This window comes from Alexandromys fortis, unplaced genomic scaffold, assembly GCF_014885135.2.
Source record: "Alexandromys fortis isolate MF-2015 unplaced genomic scaffold, M_Fortis_MF-2015_v1.1 scaffold_72, whole genome shotgun sequence".
Taxonomy (NCBI): Eukaryota; Metazoa; Chordata; class Mammalia; order Rodentia; family Cricetidae; genus Alexandromys; species Alexandromys fortis.
In genome coordinates this window covers 6030395-6054632 of record NW_026067969.1, presented here as the reverse complement: position 1 = coordinate 6054632, position 24238 = coordinate 6030395, and the positions used below count along the sequence as shown (strand labels likewise).

The following is a 24238-nucleotide window of genomic DNA, read 5'->3' as shown; positions in this document are numbered from 1 at the left end:
AAAAAACTTTGTTTATATTTTATGTATGAGTGTTCTGTCTGCATGTGTGCCTGCATCCTAGAGGAGGGCATCAGATCCTATTACAGGTGGTTGTGAGCCACCACATGGTTGCTGGGACTTGAACTCAGGACTTCTGGAAGAACAGTCAGTGCTCTTAACCTCTGAGTCATCTCTCCAGCCCTTGGTTTTGATTTTTTTTTAAAGATTTATTTATTTATTATGTATACAGTATTCTCAGTACTCTGCCTGCAGGCCAGAAGAGGGCACCAGATCTCATTACAGATGGTTGTGAGCCACCATGTGGTTGCTGGGAATTGAACTCACGACCTTTGGAAGAGCAGGCGGTGCTCTTAACCACTGAGCCATCTCTCCAGCCCCTGGTTTTGATTTTTCAAGCCAAGGTCTCACTACATAGCCTGGCTGTCCTGGAAATAGCTCTATAATCCAGGCTGGCCTCAGAGATATGCCGGCCTCCACCATCCAAGTGCTGGAATTAAAGGTGTGTACCACCACTGCCTGGCTAGTTTGATTTTTGGTTGTTTGAGGGGTAGAGGTGTTGGGGGGAATTACCTCTATTTTAAACTAAGGTGATTCATTAAGATGAATATATTTAGTGTCAACCCAGGGTAAGGGTCTGAACCACATGAAGTACAATGCAAAGGGAAATGTGCACTTCTGCCAGAACCAGGGCATCAGGAAACTCTGGAATGCCCTGAGTCTGTCACCCCAGATCTCAGTGAACAGGGACTGGCCCTGGAATAGGAGGATAAACGAACTCGAGGGACAAGAGACTAGTGCCCAAGTTATGTACCATGAACACATACGGAAAGGGACAGTGGCCCACCGTTTCCTTGAAGCTGTCGGACAGCCAGCGGTTCCGCAGGACAGCGAGCACCGAAGATGGGGGGTTCTCCAAGTCCTCGAAAGCATCCATGAGGATGAAGTCCAGCACAATGTCAAAGAAGCTCATGCATGCCACCTGCAAAAGGGGATGCTAGGTCTAGAGCTGCTGTGGCTGTGGGGGGCTGTGCAGCACGCGTGAGGAAATGGCTGGAAGCCAGGCTCTGTGTGTGCAGTGATGAGCCATCTCAGCTGCTCAGCACACACACATATAGAGCTGGGCACAAGCTCCCACCAAAAGGATCTCAGTTCTGTAGGACCCGAGGAGCTCGACACGAGCCAACTCACCCCTCGGCCCTCCAGCTCCAGCCGGGTGGTGGCCCAGGTCTCAGGCCGCAGGGCGTAGCTCAGCATCTCCTCATAGCTCTCCAGGAAGCCTTTGGGACTCTGTGAGAAGCACAGCCGGTTCTGGTTGGGGAGAGGCCCTGAGACCCAGCAGGGTAAGATTCACAGGCAGGCTGGGCTGTGGATAGAATGTGCCAGCAGAGCTGGGCCTTACTCCAAGGAGTAGGCGTCTTTTGCCTGAACCTTCCGACAACCAGGGTGTGTCTGGGGCAGAATCCACACCAGAGCACCCAGCCATGTCTGTTTGGCTCATTACTAAACACCTGTGGCCTTCTGGGAGCCAGGCACAGCTCCATTACGTGACCTGTCCTTGGAGGGGCCCGGGAGAAGATGTGGTTTTCAGGGGTGGAAACGGCCAGCCCCTGGCACAGAAGCACTCCCTAAGCACTGGAGCGGACTCTTGCAGGGGCAGGGCATGTGGCTCAGTAGCACAGGCTTGCCTAGCATGGAGGGTGGTTGACACAGGACACATCCACTTATAAATGGAAAGAGAAAGACCCAAGTCTTGGCCAAAGGCGGCAAGGTTACAAAATGGCCCTGATGCTACAACTGCAGACAGGGCTCTGAGAGCGCCTGTGCTGGAGCGCAGGGCCTTTTCTAGTGGAAAACAAGCCGAAGGCTGACTGGGGCAGAGGCAGCAGAGGCCTGCTCAGAACGGCCTGGCCCTAGGCCACTTGTTTTCTGTTCCCCTTCCTATTCCTGGGAGGCCAAGGAGAGCCAACTAAGGCATAGGCTGGACCCGGCATTCGTGACTGCAGAGCTTGGCTCTACACTTCACTTGCTCAGTGGCCTGGGACAACTCCTCTCCCTCTCCAGCCTCAGTTTCCTCATCTGCTACACGAAGACTGTGACAGAGCTAACGGCTGCTGGAGAGACATGAAAGAGCAGCCTGGAGCTCACTTGGGGCAGATTGCAGGCACTGGGGACAGTCTCCTGGCTATGGTAAACACAGCACCCATCAGGGCCTTCAATGTCAGGGGTTCAACTGCACACAATCCTGGCTCCTGGGGGCTTCACTGCATGGTGGGAAGGACAAGGGGCATCCTATGTAGGATGCAGGGTAAGAAGGCCAGAGCTGAGAACCCTCTGGGTTCATTTTCTTTGCCATTATATATTATACACACTTCCCATACTCTCTTCTATATGGACTTCATAACTGTCTAAATAAAAAGTAATCAAGGAAGATGTGCCATGCAGAGGGCAGCACAGAGGAAGGTCCAAAGCAGGCAGAGGGCCTGGTCTGCCCCCGAGGCCCAGTGCCCAAAGCTGCACAGGGCCAGGTAAGCCCAGCATAGCACACGTCAGCCTCAGGTCATGACCGAGGGCAGCTGGACCAGCGCATCTGAAGCGGTGGGAGACAAGTGTGGTCGCAGGGTCTAGATCAGGAGAGCGAGGACTAAGAGGACAGCCTATATAACAGCTTCGCTCCAGCATAGCCCCAGGACGCTGAGGCAGGAGCATTGGCATGAGTAAGGGAGAGCCAGCATGATGCTGCAGTGGCAAAGGCACCTACCACGTGCTGACAACTGGAGTTTAGTCCTGAACCCATATAGAAGAAGAGAGCCAATTCCCACAAGCTGTCCGCCATCCTCCACATGCAACAGGTGCAGTGCACAGGCCCCCAGACTCATGTACACAAAACAAAAATTTAAAAGAAGCTGGGCATGGTTGTGCATGCTTGTGATCATACTACTTGGGAGGCAGATGCAGGAGGAGCAGGAGTTCAAGGTCATCCTCAGCCACAGAGCCAGCCTGTTACACAAGACCTCTCTCTCAAGAGACTTGTTCCAATCCTTCGACAAAAGCACAAGCGGGTGATAAAGATGGAGAGCCGTGCAATCTCTCCCATAAGCAAAGAGCCGCGAAGCAGCGGACACAGTGGCTAAGGTTAAGGTTACAGAAGCCCAGTACCAGCCAAGACTGAGCACACAGACTCTTCTGCTGCCAACAGGGACCAATGAGAGCCTTTGAAAGTCCTGCCAGGGTCTGAGAGAGACCTCACAGGTCCCCATGGAATCTGTGTGGGGATGAATGCAGCCATCAACACCTGAACAACAGCAGATGCCACCAAGATGCCTGCCCACAAGCTGGAGGGCTTTGCAGCAGTAATTCCCACACCAGCAAGTTACAGTGGAACAGGAAGAGATACCCTGTGACGTCACTAAGTAAAAACTGCATGCTGCTGGCAGGGCACAGCTGGGGAGGTGGGCAATGGCACCTGCAGTCAGAACATCCAAGGAACAGATCTGGGACTTCAGCAAGGGTCACCTTGGACAGATGCGGGGACCTTCTTTGGTTGTTTTTTTTTTTTTTAATTATTTATTTATTTATTTATTTATTTAGGTTTTGTTTTTCAAGGCAGGGTTTCTTTCTCTGAGCTTTGGAGCCGGTCCTGGAACTCACTCTGTGGACCAGGCTGGCCTCAAACTCACAAAGTTCTGCCTGTCTCCGTTTCCAAGTGCTGGGATTCAAGGTGTGAGCCACCCCCCCCCCCATCTTGTGGTTTACATTTTATAACTGGTCAGTTTTACAAAGCGGTAGTACTTTTTGAATCACAAGGAAGAAAGAGTTCAAGTCTCTAGCCTTCTTAGTTGGAGCAAGGAGGGTTTCCAGGTTGGGAGGGACCGGCAACCCTTTCAAAGCACCCCATGGCCATACTAAGATGCCAGGACTCTACTTGATTTTAGCGTGTTTGTATGCATGTGCGGGCCACACAGGGGCTCAATGAGACTGACTGGCAGGAGCTCACAACACTAGGATTACAACACACTCTACCGCACGTGGCATTTAGCAGATGGGCTCTGAATTCAGGTCCTCATGCTCGCCCGGCCAGCACTTAACAACTGAGCCATAGGCTCAGCCCCCAGAACTGCTGCCTTAATTATTACTGTGTTCACAGGAGTGCAGACACACGCATACCACAGGCCGCATGAGGAGGTCAGAGGACAGCTTTTGGGACTTGGTCTCCCTTTTCATCATGGGTTTTGGGGATCTTCCTCAGGTCACCAGTCCTATAGGGCACAGTTTTACCCACTGAACCATTTCATAGGTTCCAGTCTGTTGTTTTTACAGAGCCAATCAACAGTCAGCAAAACAAAGCAAACACCAGTCAGAAATAAGGTCTCGGAGGGAAAGGTCATGGGCAAGAAAATGTGAAACAGTCCCACCCCGGCTACCTTCTCAGCTCTGGTCATCAGGCCTGTCACCATCTGCCGGCCGACCTCCCCAAAGAAGACCTGGTTGTCCCTTTCTTCCAGAAGCCCCTGAAGAAAGAAGGGGATGAGCTGTTGGCCTCCCAGAACCCATGGAGAGGGCAGAGTGACCCTGTGTGGGGCAGGCCCAGCGCCCTCCCCAGTGACCCCCGCACCACACCACACCCCCCCCCCGCACACCCACCTCAAAGGCCTGCCGTACACAATGCAACTTGGCCAGGAAGTCCTGGTCACTGTAGCAGCCCAGCAGCTCTGTCCTGAGGAGAGGGACAGATGGTGTCATGCCACCTGGTCCTGCCTAGCCAAGGTCCAATGGAGGTAGGTGTACTCTGGGCGAGCAGGAGAGGGCAAGGGTCCAACCTGGCCCGCCTCAGCCTGGCAGTATGACCTCTTCTACGTTTAGTCTCACCCCACTCAAAGGCACAGGCTGACTGGATGTTCTCTGGGGCCTCATTGGCCCCTCTGGCCCTGGGCACAAGTAGCAGTAATGGCTATGGTGCCTAGCCTGACCTTAGCCTCTTTTAGACCACAATCAGTCATCACTGCTCCCTGGAAAAGTACCAAAAAGGCCAACCGGTTCCATATGGTGTCTCTCTCAGTCACTAGAGCCCTTGACAGAGCTTTCTGCTATTTTCAGGCAGTGGACTTTTAAACCATGACAAGCCACGATGGGAAAACAAAGTGCAAGACCACGGGACAGCAAGTTCACTTCTGAGGGCAGAGTGCCACTCTCCCTGAAGATTACGATTTCTATGTAGTTAGGGCTGGAGAGATGGCTCAGAGGTTAAGAGAACTGACTGCTCTTCCAGAGGTCCTGAGTTCAATTCTCAGTGACCACATGGTGGCTCACGATTTCTATGTAGTTAATGCCGATGGGAGAGAGAGACATTCTCTTGAGCAGTGCAGCCTCTGACAAGGTATCCATGCTCCTGAAACAACCCTTACCCATGCTCCATGCTGCTGGAGGCAGCCCTAAAGAAACACACCAGCTCACTCGCTCTGTTCATGCTCTCTCTCTTACACACACACACACACACACACACACACACACACACACACACACTCGCTTCTGTTCATGCTCTTTTACACACGCACACACACGATGACATAAAAACAGAAGGTAAAGATAGTTTGAAAGAAGGATTAGTGGGAAGTGGAAGAGGACAGGGCTTGAATATGATCAAAACACATTATGTTCATGTATTAAAATGTCACAATGAAACTATTATATATAATTAATATATGCTAATAACATTTTCTTACTGGGTTGTGGTTGCACACACCTTTAATCCCAGCACTCAGGGAGGCAGAGGCAGATGGATCTCTGAGTCTGAGGCCAGCCTGGGCTACAGAGCGAGTTCCAGGACAGCCAGAGCTTACAGAGAAACCCTGTCTCAAAAAAACAAAACAAACTAGGTACCTCCCAGCACTCAGGGGTAGTAGCAGGAGGATCAGGAGTTCAAGGCGTTACACAAGACAGTTCCAATTCAAGGCCAGCTTGGGATATACAAGATTGTCAAGTGCCCTACCTAAAAGAGAGGGTTAAGAGATCCAGTGTAAGCTCAGGACAGGGAGGGCAAGAGACCAGAGGACTTCTGTCAAGGTCACAAACTACTTTTATTTTCAAAGTTTTCAAGAAGGGTGTGTTAGGCCACCCAACCTTGAGCCCAGCTTGGTGTTGCCTTCAAATTTGTCTAGGACTTGGCAGGCTCCACAGACCTAGCTCTTTCTAAAAGTATGGCTGTCTTTCTCAGCCTCTAACTGTCTCAGGAACATAACTCAGGTCCTGTGTGAGCCAAGGTGAGCATTCTACCATGGAGATACTTCCTTGGCTCTTGGTTTGTGGGTATTTTTATTTTGTTTTTCAACACAGGATTCTCTGTATAACAGCCCTGGCTGTCCTGGAACTCACTCTGTAGACCAGGCTGGCCTCAAACTCAGAGATCCACCTGCCTCTGCCTCCTGAGAGCTGGGATTAAAGATGCATGGAGCACAGCTGGCCTGCTGGGTGTGTTCTGGACCTCTGCTGCAGTGGGATGGCCCAGGCATGCGCAGTGTGAGGCACTCGCTCAGCTGAGTCCTTGCCAGGCACCTTGGGCCTCTGTGCCTCTTCCCCAGGGCTGGAGCCCACCCACAGCCCCCGCTTACTCTCACCTGAGTGTCCGGCAGGGCACTTTGCCCTCCTTCACCAGCTGCAGAGCTTCCTCGTAGGCAGCAGCAGGCCTGGAGAGAGGGAGCGGGTAATCTCCAACCTGCAGGGACTCAAAGAGCTGGAGAGGGGCCAAGGAGGCCAGTGAGCAGCACCCCACAGACGCCAGAGCTCTGGGCCACACCAATAGTGACCTCCCAAGGGGCCTGCCTATGGCCCATCATGGAGATGCCAAAGATACACTAGCCCCAGGAGACAGGAGGCCTAGTTCGTGTCCAGCCCTAGATCTCAGCACTCCTATGTCTAGGTTCTCTGCCCAAAGGAACAGTCTACTGGACACACACTCATCTTCCTGTCCCAAGCACAGACACCATGTTCCTTATCCCAGTCTAGTAGCAAACTAATGCTAACCAAAGGACTGAATGGATTAGAGACACTAGAGCTGGGTGTGGTTTAGAGTCCTGGGGACAGGGGGCACCCCTGCTCTGACCTGGCACTTCAGAGTCTCTAGGAGGCAGAGCTTGGTCCCCACCCAAGAAAATAACCTTACTTCCACACAACCTAGTGCTGGCCCAGAAGGCCTGGTCTGACCCAACTCGGTCCCCCAGGAAATCACCTCAGTGGCTGAGAAAAAGGAGTCTTCTGAGGTCAGGCTGTCCTCATCATCGGCCCGTAGACGCAGTGAGCCCTCAGTCAGGGGCAGCATGAGGGTCCTCTCTGCAATGGAGTAGAACTGGGCTGAGACCCATGCTGCTGCAGGAATCCCCGCCCGCCCACAGCAGTGACCCCCAGACCCAGACCCGTCTGGGGCAGATGCTGGCAGAGGCCACAAAGCTGCCCTGAGCTGTGTGATAACAACGGGGTCATCTCAACACCCATTCTGTTGCTCTATGTCCCTGCATAGTGAGCGCTTCCTTTTTTTGGTTTTGATTTTTCAAAACAGGGTTTTCCTGCACATTCCTGGCTGTCCTAGAACTCACCCTGTAGTAGGGTGGTCTCAAACTCTGAGATCCTCCTGTCTCTGCCTCCCTGTGGAATTAGTAAACTGGGCACCACCACCAGCCAATCTATTATTTCCCTTTCTAAAAGGTGGAAACTGCCTTAAGGGCATCCAAGGGCAATTACCCAGCATTCCCTAGTCTGCTTGCTCTGGAGTACGGGTCTGGACTTTCAAATAGAGGTTACAGACTTGATAGTGCTTACCTTGAAGGCCCTATCAACTTTAGTTATAAAGATCCATGGGAACAGGACTTTTCCAGTAGGCAAAGCCACTGAGGTCAATACCAAGAAGCCAGGGAAGATGTGGCGTGCAGAACTGGCCAGCCCTTTCTGGACCCCAGTTGTTCCCACAAGGCTCTCTGGGCAAGGCCAGACACATAACAGACATGGGGATATTGGACACTGGGCTGAGCAAGTTGGTTCCCTCCCTGTGGTTCACACCCTTCACCTCCACGGCCTGGTTGGGCTAACTACCACGTGAGTGCAGAGGCCTGAAGACCTGCCCAGAGATGTCACACAGCCCAAGGGCACTCCCAAGAGGCCTGGGCACACCACCTATGGACTCTGTCAGCCTCGTCCTGCTTCAGTGTCTATCTACCATCTTTAAGGGATACCTCAGTTTCCCTATTTGTTCAGTGAAGTCCAGGGAACTCTGATTTGTTTGCGGCACTGGGGGACCAAGCTCTGGTTCTCTTGCTTTGTCCCCAACCTCTGTCCTGGCACCTCAAGCCTGCAATAGCCTGCATGGTCCTGCTCACCGAGATCCAGCAGCATGCTGTCAGAGGGGAAGGTGGAACCAAATTCTTCCTGCAGGTGATAGGCCCGGTGCAACAGGGACTCCAGCTTCTCGGCAAACTCCCTCCGTTGCGACTCTGGCTATGACACAAACAATAACCTTCAACCTACAACTGCCAAGCTCCCCGTTCAGACAGGGCCCCAAGGAAATGAGCTGGCTCGGAGTCCAGAAGAACTCTAGAATCGTGCTCCCTGCCACTCCAGGAGGCACCAACCATCACGGTGTAAACACACACACTCTGATGCCAGAAAGACGGGCAAAGGATCTCAGCAGGAATGGCATCGTGGTGCACATCTGTAGTCCTGGAACCCTACAGGCAAAAACAGGAAAATCTCAGGTTTGAGACCAATGTGGGACATTAGTGAGTTCCAGGCAGCCAGGACTACACAGCAAGATCCTGTCCCAGAAAAGAAGAAGAAAAAAAAGAAAATCTTATCAACCAGGGTTGAGAGATGGGTCAGTGGTTCAGTTAGATAGCATACTGGGCTTGGAGGCGACCAAAGTCTGCTCCCCAACACCTGGTTTTACATGGTACTGGGGACCAAGTTCAGGCTTCCTACATGCTAGGTAAGCACTCTGTCAGCTGAGCCATACCCTCAGCCCCTCTTGCTTTCTTGTTGGTTGGCTGGTGGAACATATTTCCTAGAACACAGTGTCTCTACTCTAGGTGACCCAAGACTGTTACTGGAATGAAGCCCCACTCTTCCCCCCCCCACCCCCGCCACCCACACTCAGAGTACAGATCCTATAAATCTGGGCAAGCCCTTCAAGGTGGCCTCCTCCAATACCTTCCCTACAGAAGGGACTGAAAAGGGGCTGGTTTGTGAAGAGGGTTCTGAGGACTCGAGAGACAGGTGCACAGAGTTGTAGTTGTTCCTGGGGTGTCACTAAGCAAGGGACATGTGAGCGTTATGGTCTGCAGGTGACAAGCTAAGCAGCAAAGGCCTGGCTGTCCAGGCAGGATGCAGGTGGCAGGAAAATGCTTCCAAGGAGGCACAAGCAGGGCCTGGGCCTAACGCGGAAGGTGGGAGCTGGTGTGGGGACAGAGTCTGTGAGCTCTGTAGTGGGGTACTGCTCCCTCTCACCCTCAGGCTTCTGGGCTTGGGTCCCAGGGTGAGACGAGAGTTAGCCTAACCACTCTCTCCATGGAGGTGGAGGCAACCAGAGTAGAGCCTGTTGCTACAGTAACCAGAGCCTAGGGAGGAGACAGATGAGGGCCAATCAGGCCTGAGCAAGGGCCAGAAGAGCTGTGAGGCTTAGCCTCAAAGCATCTCTCTGGAGCAGGGATGCTACAGAGAGAAGACTGAAGGTGGTTAAGTGGCCCAGGGTTTTTACTAAAATACGGCAGGAGAGAGACCTGGACCAGACCTACAGGATTCTGGGCCACAGGCCACACTCTGCTGGATTCCTAGCATGGCCAGCAGAGCCTGCCTGGCAGCTCCCGAAGATGTCTGTCAGCTCTCCGGCAATAACTGTGGGTGGGTCAAAGCTGCACACATGACACAGAAGCTCAACCGACTTGAGAAAAGCAGACACCGTGAACTTCAGAATTAAAAAAAAAAAAAAGGTTCTGTTTTGAGACAATGTCTCAGGTAGCCCAGGCTGAGCTCAAACTCACTATATAACCTTAAACTTCTGATCCTCCTGCCTCCACTTCCCAAGTGCTGGGATTGCTGGCCTATTCCTGGCCTATGTGGTGCTGGGGATGGAACCCAGGGCTTGTGTAGCGAGTCTTTCTCTGTCCCACCAGCCAGCTCCCAAATAATAACACGAAGACTTTTTATTAATTATGAAACCTTAGCCTATAGCTTAGGCTTGTTCCTAATTAGCTCTTATAATTTTACCCATTTATATTAGTCTGTGCTATCATGTGGCGTCACCTCTTCCATCTTGCACCTCCTCTTTCCTTTCCGTGTCTCCTGGCATCTCTTGTGCACCTTGACTCCTCCTCTTCCTTTCTCTTCTTGGATATCCCACCTATACCTCCTGCCTAGCTACTGGCTGTTCAGCTTTTTATTACACCAGTCACAGCAAATACATCTTCACACAGGGTACAAATATCCCACAACAGGCTTGGTGCACGGTAAACAAGCACTCTACCAGCTAAGCTTCACCTCTAGCCCGGAAATTTAAAATTGTCTTGTGTATTTCAATGGATGCCAACAACAATGTGAAAACTCTATGGGCAAGGTGGCACACACCTTTAATCCCAGCACTTAGGAGGCATAGGCAGGGAAATCTCTGTGAGTTTGAGGCCAGAGTGAATTTGGTCTACAGAGTGAGCTCCAGGACAGTAGTTAGGGATATGTGGAGAGACATGTCTCAAAGAAAACAATGCAAAAAGGTGAAAACTCCCAGGACAGAAGATCCTGTAAGTCATAGAGCTGAAAACAGAACTGAGCCTAGAATATACCAGGGACGCTCAACAGCACCATCAAAAGATTAGAAACAACAGGTGTGCCCGTAGAATATACAAAGGGACATGCACATTCAATGGCAGCATTGTAAGATTGAAAACAAGCGGTGTGTTGTAATCCCACATACGGGGACCAGAACAGACATTTCTCCAAAGGAACACATAGATGAGGGCTAGCAGCTTGGCTCAGCAGATAAAGGTACCTGCCAATAATTCTGAGCTCACGCCCCAGGACCCACGTGACATAGGTGGAGTATCAACTCCTACAAGTTGTCTGCTGACCTCCACGTGTGCACCATGCCTCCCCACAAAACAACCACAAAAGGAATAAAAGTTTTAGCACATTGCACAGATGGCTGGCAAGCAGCACGGGAAAAGCCAGGCAGCATTGGCAAAGGAACGCCAGTCACGGCCAGAGCGCACAGGGCTGCGGGAGGAGGCGAGAGAATGTGGGGGTGAGTGTTAACATATGCAGGGACTTATGAGAAGACCGAGACTGATAGCCACAACCCCCCAAAACAGGAACACTGCCCAACACAGCTGTTAAAGATGCCAGCACAGGAGCTGGGGGTGGCGCACACCTCTAACCCTAGCACTCACCTAGCAGGCAGGGGCAGGCAGAGCTCTGTGGGCTCAAGGCCAGCCTGGTCTACAGACCAAGTTCCAGGACAGCTAGAAACCCAGTCTCAAATAACAAAACAAACAAAAATGTTAACACGGGGTTGGAGTAATGGCTTAGGAGCTAAAACCTCTGGCTGCTCTTATAGAGGACCTGGGCTCTATTTGTTCCCAGTACCACATGCTGGCTCACCACCTGTTCCAGGGGATCTGACCCCTTTCTGACCTTGGTTTATACCAGGCACACATGTACTGAACATACATACACATAGGCAAAATACTCACACACATTAAGTAAACTAACTAAATCTAAAATAACAACGAAGAGGATGGTGAGCCAGTGAGATACATCAGCAGGTCAGAGAGATTGCTACCAAGGCTGACAATCTGAGTTCAACTCTCAGGTCTCCACAGGTGGAAAAACAGAACTGATTCCTGTAGGTTGTCCACTGTAGGACATCATCCATGCATCTCTCTCTCTTTCTCTCTCTCTCTCTCTCTCTCTCTCTCTCTCTCTCACACACACACACACACACACACACACACAATGTAATTTAAGGTCTGGCAAACCGGGTGTGGTAGTGCACACCTTCAGCCTCACCACTTGGGAGGCAATGGCAGGCCTCTGTGAGTTCGAGGTCAGCCTGTTCTACACAGCCAGTTCCAGGCCACTCGGGGCTCCACAGTCAGACACTATCTGAAAAACAAAGGCTAGTGTTCCGGCTGGTTCTGTTAGTCGGCCTGTCATAAGCTAGAGTCAGAGAGGAAGGAGCCTCAGCTGAGGAAAGGCCTTCATTAGATCCAGATTTACGGCAAAATTTCCTCAATTAGTGATCAATGGGGGAGGGCCCATCCCATGGTGGGTGGGGCCATCCCTGGGCTGGTGGTCCTGGGTTCTACAAGAAAGCAGGCTGAGCAAGCCATGAAGAACAAGCTAGTAAGCAGCATCCATCCATGGCCCCTGCATCAGCCCCTGCCTCCAGGCTCCTGCCCTGTTTGAGTTCCTGTCCTAACTTCTTTCATTGATGAAAAGCAATATGGAACCGGGCGGTGGTGGCGCACGCCTTTAATCCCAGCACTTGGGAGGCAGAGGCAGGCAGATCTCTGTGAGTTCGAGACCAGCCTGGTCTACAGGAGCTAGTACCAGGACAGGCTCCAAAACCACAGAGAAGCCCTGTCTCGAAAAACAAAAACAAAAAAAAAGCAATATGGAAGTGTAAGTCAAGAAACCCTTTCTTCTCACAGCAATAGAAACCCTAACTAAGACAGCTGGCAAGATGGCTCTGTGTCACATGTCACCATGCCTCAATGACCAAAGTTTGATTCCCAGGATCCACAAATTGGGAGAAGCAACTCCCACACAATCTCTCCATGCACATCAGTGTGCTGGCACACACATACACACAAATAAATAATGAAAAAGTATACACACACACATCCTAGTACTTGGGAGGCAGATGTAGATATACCTCTGTGAGGCCAGGCTGATCCACATTAAGAGTTCTAACCCAGCTAGGACTACACAGAGATGCCCTGTCTATGTACACACAGATATAACACAGCTAGGACTATACAGAGATACCCTGTCTATGTACACACTGATATAACCCAGCTAGGACTACACAGAGATACCCTGTCTATGTACACATAGATATAACCCAGCTAGGACTACACAGAGATGCCCTGTCTATGTACACACAGATATAACCAGCGTAGTAAATACAGTGGGGAACCAATGCCATGTCCTTCAATGCTCCCCCCTAACAAAACACCTGTGGGTGCCATCATCTGCCCACACATGAACAGTAAGGGTCCATGGCATGTGGGGTTCTCATCTTTGCACCCCACGATCTCCATGACTTCTGAGTGACAGGTTTCTGAGCTCAGCTTTCCACGTGGGCAACAGAAGTGCACCTTTACCTGTAACTGCCTGTGCCAGGCACCACCCAGCCCAGCCCTGCAGGCGCCACCCACGCTTGCCCTGCACATTGTTTACCAGGCACCCTATCGATCTGGTCCCATTCTATGGAGGTGCACACACAGGGCTGGAAGAGAGGAGACACAATCCTACTGGCCAGACTCACAAGGTAGTCCTGGGGCCTGCGCTTGGTGATATCCTGTTATCTCAGATATCTGAGCAGCCAAGTCCCTGTGAAATTCCCCTGGTTTGGTTTATTTGGTTTGAGACAGGTCTCATTCTGAAACCCAAGTTGACCTGGAACTCACTCTATAGCCCAAGTGCCTGGAACTTTCTGTGACCTTCTCATTGCCTCCCCAGCATTGGGTGAGAGCTGCCACACCCAGGCTCCCCCAAATTTCTAATGTCTAAGGCTGCTGCCATTTCCTGGCTGGTTCCCAGACATCTTGCTGCTCCCCAAGAAGTCCCTGTAGATACTTCATTTGTATTTTAATAAATAAAGCCTGCCTGAAGATCAGAGAGTAAAAGAGCTGCACTGGTCAGCCTTATAGACCAGGTAGTGGTGACACACACCTTCAATCCCAGTAGTCACATTAGTTTGCCACAGAAATTTGGCGGTAGTGGTGCATGCCTTTAATCCCAGCCCTACAGAGGAGACAGCTCTCAGACAGTCTCATTCTGAGATTCCTGGGGGCAAGATCGCCATTTTCAGACTGAGGTAGAAGAAAGAGCCGGTGGCCGGCTGCTTCGCTTTTCCTGTCTTCAGGTTCAACCCTACTATCTGTCAGTGGGTTTTTATTAATCGAGCTGCAAGTCCCCACCTGACCTTGCTCAGGCAGAGAACAGGAGCCGGGGCTCTGGGACTGTGTAAAGGATAAAACAGCAACAGCTCACACAGTACGGACACCCACACAAGACAAGGCCAAGCACATGTGCTCAAAGCCATCAAACACAGGGCTGGGATGTAGCCCTTCTGCAGTTGGCCCATGCAAGATTCTCAGTTTAATTCCACTCAGTTTAATTTTGTTTAAACAAGCAGAAGAGAAGGGCACTGACAACGTAAGAAGAGAGCCTTTCACCTTCTCTCCAGAACTCCCCACGGGTGACCGTCGGCCCAGTCTTGCTCCATCTGCCTGCACACTATGTAGCCCACTGCCTACACATGGCGAGGGACATGCGCAGTAGATGGAGCACTGGCCACACAAGCATGAGGACCAGTGTTAAATCCTCAGAACTAATGTCAAGCTGGATGTGGTGTGTGCATCTGAGGGGCAGACAGGGAGAATCCCCTGAGGCTGCATGGAATACAGTGAACAAGACTTCCACCGTAGACAAGGCAGCAGGCAGGGGCCAGCACCTGCGCTGGACTCTGACCTCCACACATGTATGTACCTGGGCGTGCACATTCACATATGCAAACATGAATGAACCAATGAATGAATGAAAGGCAGGCGGATCTCTGTGAGTTTGAGGCCAGCCTGGTCTACAGGGTAAGTTCCAGGATAGCCAGAGCAACATAGAAAGACCGTATCTCAAAAATACCAGAAAAAAAGGGGGGTGGGGGCTGGAGAGATGGCCCAGCAGTTAACAGCACTTGCTGCTCTTCTAGAGGACCTGGGTTTGGTTCCCAGCACCATTTGGGTGGCTCACAACCCTAACTCCAGTTCCAGGGAATCCAACACCCTCTTCTGGACTCTAGGCACCAACATGGTAGTAAGATATACATGCAGGGAAACATGCATTAAAAAAATAAAAATAAAATCTTACAAATAAATAAATTATAGAATTATAATAAACAACTTGAGTGGTGTTCCCAAAAGCCATAAACAAAACCCAAAGGCCGCAGAATCCAGTCTGCTATTAACAAGAGCCCCATTTCCTATGGTCTTGCACCAACATATCCACCCTCTCCCAAACAGAGCTGAGAAGCATCTGATCAACATCAATGTGCGACCTGTCCACCGGGCTCCACCAGGTCGACACAGCACTTAGCATGCTATTCTAGGTGGAGCTTTCATGGACTGAGACTCGACAGAGTAAATGCCTGCGGGAGAGGTCACACGGGAGCCAGTCTGTCCACCCCTCTAACTTCCCCGCACAGTGGCTGTGGAAGATCACCTACCTCTGATGGTGCCTCTGACGAGGTGTCTGCGTTCTGGAAGCTGTCCCCTGGTGTGGGGGTGCTGCCTCCATCCCCTCTCTGCCCCACACTCAGGGCCTGCTCCCATTTCTGCAGGGCCTCCTCAAAGAGCTCCATGCCTGAGAACAGGTGAGAGGAGAGAGGGTCAGCTCCTGGTCTCAGCCTACAGGGGCGCACCATGGCAGGGAGGCCAAGGCCAATGTGGGGTGGGGCAGTAACTGAAGAAGTGACTTGCTTTGCTCAGATTCTTAGGCCATTCCCCCCAGGCATACTGGGCTCTCCCCCCAAGTCAAACCTTGTACATAGAGGCTCTCAGCACTGCCATCGGTGGTGGGCACAGACTCCTCCATCCCCCTGGTTTCCCATGAACCTGAGCACGCAGCTGTGGGGCTGGATGAATTGACCACTACCATCTGGGGACCAAGGATACAGATAAGAAGTGAGGCCCTTTGTGGGCCTCCTCTAAGCCCACCCACAGGCTGACCACAAGCCATACACCCTCCTAGATATCTCCCGGGGCTCGGCCAGCACCCACAACCTCAGAACAGCTTGACGATGCACCACAGAAACTGTCAGTGTAAAGAAACACAGGCTGATACCAACAGCCATGTATGAAACCAGACTGGACCCCAGTCCCGGCTCTACCAGTCAGACAAGGAGGATGGACAGCTGCCACCTTGTTTCTGAGCCTCCCAACCACAAGAGTGGCCTCTACCTTACCACAGGAGACTTGAGGGCAAGGGCAGAGCCAGAGTCGGGCTTAGAGCTACAGCGGGTCCTTGCTGAATGGACTCACAAAGCTGAGTTCCAGTGCAACAGTGCTCACCTTTGTATCCTTATCTCTAGACCCTCAGTGCCCGGCCCCATCCTGGACAGCTCCCAGGCACTTGCTCAGGGTCTGCGGCCCAAGCCTCGGGATAAGCTCCTGTTCGGCGCCTCCACACTTATCTCAAACTGCTGCCTCCAACCGTCACCCCCAGCCTCTGAAGGCCGACTTCACGAATGAGGGTGTGAAGAATGAAGGGGGCCTCTCTCTCATCTAACAGTCTAGAAGCTTGCTCAGGGCAGAGTCCAGGAGTATCCTGGTGGTACCTGTCCCACACAGATCCCGCCCTGGCTCCTCACCGAGGCCAGGCTGTGGGAGGAGCCTGAGTGTTTGCTGGGCTCGATGGAGGAGATGCCGCTGAGAGTGTCGTTGCTCTTGCTGCTGGGGCTCTGAACCCTCCGGCTGGAGTAGCCTGTAGGGAGAAGAATGGACCCTGCACACATCCTCCACCCAGACCGTCCAGCCCATCCTCATCTTTCTGATGGCCTCACCTCCTAAGGCAAAACACCAGCAGATGGCCCTGAGGGTGTACTGTTGTAGGGAGAGGCAGAGGAACGGGGCCCTTCCTGTGGCCTGCTGATTTAACACAGGGCCAGGCCCACTGGTGGGCTCCAAAAGCTGGGACAAGCTGAGAGCAAGGCAGGGTCACTTCCCTACCTCTTGCTTGGTTTGCCTGTGTGCTTGATTGAGTGACTGATAAAGAATTCTCTTTTCCAGGTGGCTCAGCAGGTAAGGACACTTGCTGCCAGGCCGAACAACCTGGTTCAATCCTCGATGAAGGAAGAACCAACTCCTAAAAGTTGTCCTCTGACCTGCACACACCCACCCCAGCACACACACACTCCAAAGCACACACACATTCACCCGGGCGCACATACACACCCTGGCACACACACCTACCCTGGCACACATGCACACACACATCCACCCCAGCACACACACACACACACTCACCCTACCCTGCAAGAATAGACAACATAAAAACACGAAAGGGCCAGGCTCTAGCTCAACTAGAGGAGCCCTGAGTTTGACCTCCAGCACTACGTAAACTGGGCACGGTGGGCACAGGCAATGTGATCCCCGACTCGGGGGGCGCAGGTGGGAGAATAAGAGCCTGGGAGATGGATCAATGGGTAAAGCATTTGCCACACAAACATGAGGAACTGAGTTCAAATCCCCAGACCCCATGTAAAGTCAGATGCAGTGGTCCATGTCTATTATCCCAGCATTCCTAGGGAGAGATGGGAGGCAAAGACTAGATAGAGACTCCCAGAAGCTGAGGGGCAGCTAGCCTGTGCATTCGGCTGTGGAAAACCAAGGACTACATCTCAGACAAGGTGCAAGGCGAAGGCAACGCCCAGGCCTCACTGGTGGCTCACACCATCCCTAACTCCAGTCATAGGTGGCTCAATGCCCTTTTCCGCCCTCCACAGGCACACAGTGGACATACACACAGGCAGGCAAAGCACTCCTACACTCCTACACACAAAATAAACACATAGATCTTAAACAACAGGATTGGGAAGAGGGCTCAGCAGGGAAGGGGCTTGCTACCAAGCCTGACGGCCTGACATTGATCCTTAGGACCCATGTGGTGGCAGAAGAGAATCAAGTCCCACAAGCCTCCTCTGATCGCCTCATGTACTCCATGGTACATGCACAGTAAATAAATAAACACAAAATACACAAATAAAGCAACTTGGAAACCTCATTTTCCTTATCTTTCTTGACTTTTCATATGGATTTTGGTTGTTGAGACGAAGTCTCAGTCTGTAGCCCACGGCAGTCTTGAACTGTCCACCCTCGTGCTTTGGCCTCCAGAACTAGAATTACAGGCACGCTATCACACCTGGCTTTAAAATCTACTTTGCAAGGTGAGAAACTGACTCTCCCAAACTGAGAACCTACGGGAATACTCTGCCTTAGGAGGAGAACAAAAGGACAATGACATGTGGCAAGATTTCCAGGGGCTGCTAAGAGCCTTCTAGGGTCAGCAAGATGGTGCGATGGGCAGGGCATTTGCTGCTGAGCCTGATGACCTCAGCTTGACCCCAGAACCCACAAGCTGGAAGGAGGAGATAAGTACTCTTCTAGCTGTCCTCTGACCACCACAAGGACACCACCGCACACACCTACACACGTGTCCATATAAACACCAGAATAATTTTGTTTTGTTTTTCAAGATAGGGTTTTTCTGTGTATCCCTGGCTGTCCTGGAATTCACTCTGTAGACCAGGCTGGCCTCAAACTCACTGAGATCCACCTGCCTCTGCCTCCCAAGTGCTGGCATTAAAAGTGTGCGCCACCACTGCCTGGCGAAAATAAATTTAAAAAAAAAAAAAAAAAGTTTTTTTTTCCCCGTAGTGGCTTATTTCTCTGATGGCCCTGTCTCCAGCTCAGAAGGATACACTAAAAGGGTTGCATTACTACATGCAAATCCCTTTTCACCTAAAAAGGGGAATACGAGAAATATGATTGGGCTCCTGAAGCCCATGGCTCCTCCTAGTCCTGAGCAGGAGGAAACTGGCACCCCTGGGCCCTGACCTGTGTCCCCCGAGGAAATGAAGACATCCAGGACCAACAGCACCCACCAAGACTGAGCCTAGGGTCTTAAGGAATGATTCTAGCCCTCCTACTTCAGGGAGCACGGCTGTGAGGAGGGAAGGAACTAGCCCAAGACCCCACAGAGAAGAGCGCTGAACCGTGACAACCGTGATGACGTCAGGACTCCCCTACCACACACCTACCTTTCTTCACTGAAGGGACCTTGCGGGCCATGAGGATGGGCAGGGGTACTGTACCCAGCTGCTCACCTCCTAGCTCAGGGCCCACCTGCTTCTTCTTCCGCCGGCGCCTCTTCAGCTGGTGGGCAGCCAAGGCCAAGGCCACAGTCCCAAGGGCTGTGGCAAAAAGAACCTTCCTCAGGCCTGGTGTCAACCGCAGCTGGGAGAATGCAGACTGGAGGAAAGAGACAGTGGCCTGGTTATGTCACTGAGGTGTGGGCACAGTGTTCCTCTGCCGATCACAAGACTGACAAGGGACACTAAAAAGTAAATCAGGCCAGTTTTTCTCAAATGTGAACCAGAAATATAAAGACAGCATAGTACATTGCTGAGGAGATGAATCTAGGACCTGAGCCCCGGTGTGCCCTGCACACTGCTGGTCACAATTCCGTGCCTGCAGGGGCACAGCACCAGGCACTGCACCAGGGCCTGACCTGTGCCATCTGTCAGTCTCTGCCATCTTCCAAATGACCAACACACAACTCAAACCCAGACCTGACAGCTCCATTTCCCAATGACATCTGGAGCTAATGACACACTATTCCAGACCACTCCACTCACACAGGCTCATCCTGGCCACTCTCTGCTGCTGGCCCTGGTGGAACTCTGTCCCACAAAACAAAGTTTTAGGGGGTGTCAAGGAATTTAGTCAGCATGCCCATAGACAAACTGAAGTCAAGAGGTTACCTAGCCTTAGGGTGAAGACTGAGCTGAAGGCCCTGACTCTGTCTTTGTTCTTTTAAACATTTATTTATTATGTATACAATGCTCTGTCTGTGTGTATGCCTCCATGCTAGAAGAGGGTGCCAGATCTCATTACAGATGGCTGTGAGCCACCATGTGGCTGCTGGGAACTGAACTCAGGACCTCTGGAAGAACAGCCAGTGCTCTTAACTTCTGAGCCATCCCTCCAGCACCAGGGACTCTCCATCCTAACTGTGGAGGGGACCACTACTGGGCAGGGCAAGGTCCCCTGTGGAAAGTGGAGAAAGGGGGCTAAGCCCTGGTAAGTTTGCACCTGTCAGCCCGTTTGCTTCCTGCTTCTGCTGCCAAGCCTCCCACACAATGGACTATAGCCCACTGGAACTATGAGCCCAGATGCTCTCTTCCTCCGCTAAGGTATTTCATCACAGCAATGAGAAATTAACTAAACACACACAGTATAGCCATGATACGGATTCAGCTCTCCCAGGTGCTGAGGACCCCTGGGTAGGACCACACCCATCTTACCTGACCAAATGTCGTGTACAGGAACACGGGTATCTCAGCCACAGTCATGGCTAGAGCCTGGATCATGGACATACCCTCAGTACGACGGAACGCCATGGCAGACCAAGCACCCAAGGCAGGAATTCTTGGGGTAAGAGCTTCTGAGGTCTTCAACTGGTCTCTGGCCGGGTCCTGGGCACCACCCACATGCCAGCAGGGCAGGGGCACACGTAACAAAAGGTCCTTTCACAGAGCTGAGGGACAGACGACCAGATGAGACACAAGAAGGGGCAAACAGGGCTGGGGTTGAGTGGTGGAGGCTCCCTCCCCATGTTCAAAACCCAATCCTGCCAAAAAGCTTCAGGTCAGTGAGATAGCCAAGCAGCTCAATGAACTTGCTGAGCCAGCCTGACCACCGAATTCTCCAGAATGTTCTCCAGGTCCAATGTGCTGCTAGCTTGACAAACATCTAAAGTTACTCGGGGTGCTGGCTTCTGAGCATATCCATGAGGGATTAACTATGCTAATCAAGGTGAAAGACCCATCCACAGCGTGGCCCATCCACAGCGTGGCACCACTCTCTGGGCTAGAGCCATGGACTGTGTTCTTTGCTCTCTGCCTCTTAACTGCGTATGTAATGCAAGCAGGTGTCATGAGATTCTGTCACTGTGACTTCCTCCCAGTGATGGACTGTCCCTGGAACAACAAGCCAAACAAACCCCTTCTGCCCGAGTTGCTTCTGCTAAGGTATTTTATGTGAGCAACAGAAATGAACCTAGACACGAAGGAGAGACCTGACCCCATAGCTGCTCTCTGACTTCCACGTGCGCCTCCGGCAGGTGCTCCACACTCAAATACACAATTTATTTTGTTTATGTGTGTGTAGATGTCTGTCACATGGGTTCAGATGCTTGCAGAGGTCAGAAGATGGCACCGGATACTTGGAGCTGGAATTATAGGCAGTTGTGAACCACCTGATAAGTTCTGAGAAGTGAACTCAGGTTTTCTGGAAAAGAAGCAAGCATGCTTAACCACTGAGCCATCTTTCCAGCCCCAATAAAAAATGTTTTAAACTGGGCATGGTGATCCATGCCTTTAATCCCAGCACTTTGGAGGCAGAGGTAGGAGGATCTTTGTGAGTTTAAGGCCAGCCTTGGTCTACAAAGCAAGTTCCAGGACAGTCAGGGCTACATAGAGTAACCCTGTCTCAAAAAACAAAAATAAAAACCCAACAAAAAAGCCTAGGGTTTAGAGGGTTGGCTCAGCAGTTGAAAGCATTGGGTATTCTTCCAGAAAGTTCATGTTCAATTGATTTCCAGCACCCACATGGTGACTCACAACTGTCTCTAACTCCAGCTCAAGGGGATCTGATGGCCTCTTCTGCCCTCTGAAGGTACCAGGTACATGCATGGTGCACACACATACATGCACAAAACACCCCACACACATACACATATTTTTTTTTAAAAAAAAAAAAAAGGTATACACATGAGCAAAAATAAAGAGATGTAAACAAGTGTGTTCTCAGGGGTTGGGCACCTCACTACAGGCTTCTGATCCCAGCTGCTCAGGACGCTGAGGCAGGAGGATCAAAGTTCCAAGAATGACTGGGCAATTTAGGCCAACCCTGCCTCAATTTTTTTTAAAGCACTTGTCTAGCATGTAGCAGTTGCCTTCATTGAGTGGGATGAACACCAAGGGTGCATCTAGAATCCCAGGCCCCACGCTGCCCCTGCAGGCAGGCAACAACCGTATACAGACACCTACCTGGGAGCAGAAGGCAGCTTGTGTGGCAGGCTGGTTGCAGAAAGAACCCAGACACTAGGAGATAAATAGGTCACCCTCTAACTTCGGGCCTTCTGTACTTTCTCAGCCTTTTTAAACACACAGGCCATTTTCTAAATAAAGTTCTCTTGGGCTCCCGGCTGAGAAGCATGGCGTTCTTTCCACAAAGCTAGGAATGGTTCACTTCCTGCGGCCTAAAGGTCTGTGCTGATCTGGAGGTGGCGATGGGTTTTTGTTTGTTTTTATTCATATTTATTTTTGAAACAGTCTCAAACTGCAGCACAGCCTTGCCTTGAATTGAAGACACTTCTCTCCCTTTGGTTTCACGAGTGCTGAGTTTACTGTCAAGAGCCAACTATACAGGCGGATGTTTCTCCCTGCCTCTCCTACCTTCTGATGAAGAAATTGAGTCTCCAGAGCCTAAGCCAGGAGTCCAAAGCGGAGAGAGGGTACTTCAAGGTCTAGATACTGCTAAACACAGCAGGGGCAGGCGGTGCAGCCCCAGCAGGGCCATAGAGGGCGAAGACAGCCTCCTCTGGGTCCCCTAAATCCACCTCAGGGACTCCCCACCATCCTATCCCGAGGCCAGATCAGTGGTTTGATCAATATAACCGAGACCCCAAGACCCTACAGGGGGCCAAGTTCAAGGATGACTCCTGGGTTCTCCAGAGAAAGGAACGAACAGGCTAGGGCAGACCCTGTCTTCCTGGGATGGTGGCCAGCACAAGAGATGAACAAGAAACAGCTTATCCTTGGTGAGTGGGGAAGGCACACAGCCCGATCAGGCTGGCCCTGAGGCTGAGGGGTGGAGTGGAGCAGAGGGCGAAAAGAGTGAGTGTGGCTGAAGAAATTACCCCATGTCAAGGGCAGATTTGCTGCCTGGAGGCTGTGAGGTGAGCTACAACCTTCACAGGTCCTCCTCCAAACTCCAGCCTGGCTTGGCCTTGGGTGGGAGTCAAGGGCATCTGATGACAGGAGATATTCTTGCCTGTGCTTTTCAAAGGCCAGTTTGTTGTGACAACTCTGAGCAAGAGCGTGCAGTTGCTCTCAGGACCCCTGAGGTAGCCACCGTTTACCACAAAGATACACAAAGGGAGGCTTTGAGAGATGAGGTCCCAAGGCTGTAGGTGAGCATCCTAGCTCCTGTCTGCTGCTTGCCCATTCCAAACCTGAAGGGCTTCAGGGCCTTGAACTTCTGAGAAGGCCACATGGAATTTGAGGAGAGCCTATGCTAGGGCTGAGGCAGGTGGAGGTGGGGAGAGAGGCCTGTCAGGTTTGCAGGAAAGTCCAGTTAGTGTTGGCTGTGCCCATCAAGAGAAAGGTCACTTCACAGAAAAGAAGGGTCCAAGCTCAACACCACCGTATCCTGCCTGCCTCTCACTTCTAATGCCAGCCGCCTCGTCTGCTCCTCCACCATGACACACTAGACCTGATATCCCGGGTTTCCATCCCAGGCCCTCCTCTCTTGGGCAAGACACCCTACTAATGACTCTGGCCTGAACATTCATTCTCTCTCGCTCCACCTTGACCCAGCTATGGTCCCAGATCAGTCAGCCCTAAGCCACCCTCTGCCTCATATCCTGTTTTTTCCATCCCGGGACATCTCTGTGGGATCTCTGTGGAGACTAGGCATCCCCAGAGTAGACATCGGCAATATTCCCAGCTTCAGCATCTGCTCATTGCGGAGCCAGAGCAGGGACCTTTCTCTCTGGCCTCGACCTCCCTAGAACATCCTTGAGGTTCTACCTACAGCCGGCACACCTGCTCCTTTCAGGCCGGCAAGTACCCACGGCGTTCCAGGCCCAGGAGTCTCCTCTCTGACCCAGCTCCCTTCTCGTTCCACCCCCAGAGCCAGGCATCCTCTCGCGCGCCTGGTCCAGGGGGCCCACTCATCCCACCCTGGACACTTCAGAGGACAAGCTGGGCCGCGGACCCCTGCGTGAGCTGGGCTCCGTGCTCTGCAAGCCTCACTCCTGACCCCTGCTGCGCTGCTCGCCCGCGCAGTGGCCGCCACTCACCCAGGATCCCATCGCTGCGGAAGGGCAGCGTCTCCTTTCCCGGCGGCAACACAACCAAACCAGGCCCTGTCGGGGAGTGGGGGCGTGGCCTCAATGCAGCCCGACACTGCTAGGACCAACGAAC

General features: G+C 51.9%; 1 protein-coding gene across 4 annotated transcripts in view; it reads right to left on the bottom strand.

Moving 5' to 3' along the window:
- The window catches only part of Miga2 (mitoguardin 2), a 27600-nt gene extending 3362 nt beyond the window's left edge, over positions 1 to 24238 (bottom strand). For 2 of the 4 annotated variants that reach the window (XM_050155156.1, XM_050155158.1), the window contains exons 1-13: positions 22079 to 22102; positions 20333 to 20565; positions 19067 to 19277; positions 16619 to 16731; positions 15789 to 15906; positions 15476 to 15612; positions 8364 to 8481; positions 7223 to 7323; positions 6612 to 6727; positions 4642 to 4714; positions 4422 to 4508; positions 1189 to 1287; positions 845 to 979 (exon numbers count right to left, since the gene is read on the bottom strand). In XM_050155156.1, coding sequence (XP_050011113.1) covers positions 845 to 979; positions 1189 to 1287; positions 4422 to 4508; positions 4642 to 4714; positions 6612 to 6727; positions 7223 to 7323; positions 8364 to 8481; positions 15476 to 15612; positions 15789 to 15906; positions 16619 to 16731; positions 19067 to 19277; positions 20333 to 20428 — 1404 coding nt within the window. In that variant the 5' untranslated portion in view covers positions 20429 to 20565; positions 22079 to 22102. Of the gene's footprint in view, positions 1 to 844; positions 980 to 1188; positions 1288 to 4421; positions 4509 to 4641; positions 4715 to 6611; positions 6728 to 7222; positions 7324 to 8363; positions 8482 to 15475; positions 15613 to 15788; positions 15907 to 16618; positions 16732 to 19066; positions 19278 to 20332; positions 20566 to 22078; positions 22103 to 24114 lie in introns of those variants that run through there. The other 2 variants (XM_050155157.1, XM_050155159.1) reach the window with 2 other exon arrangements.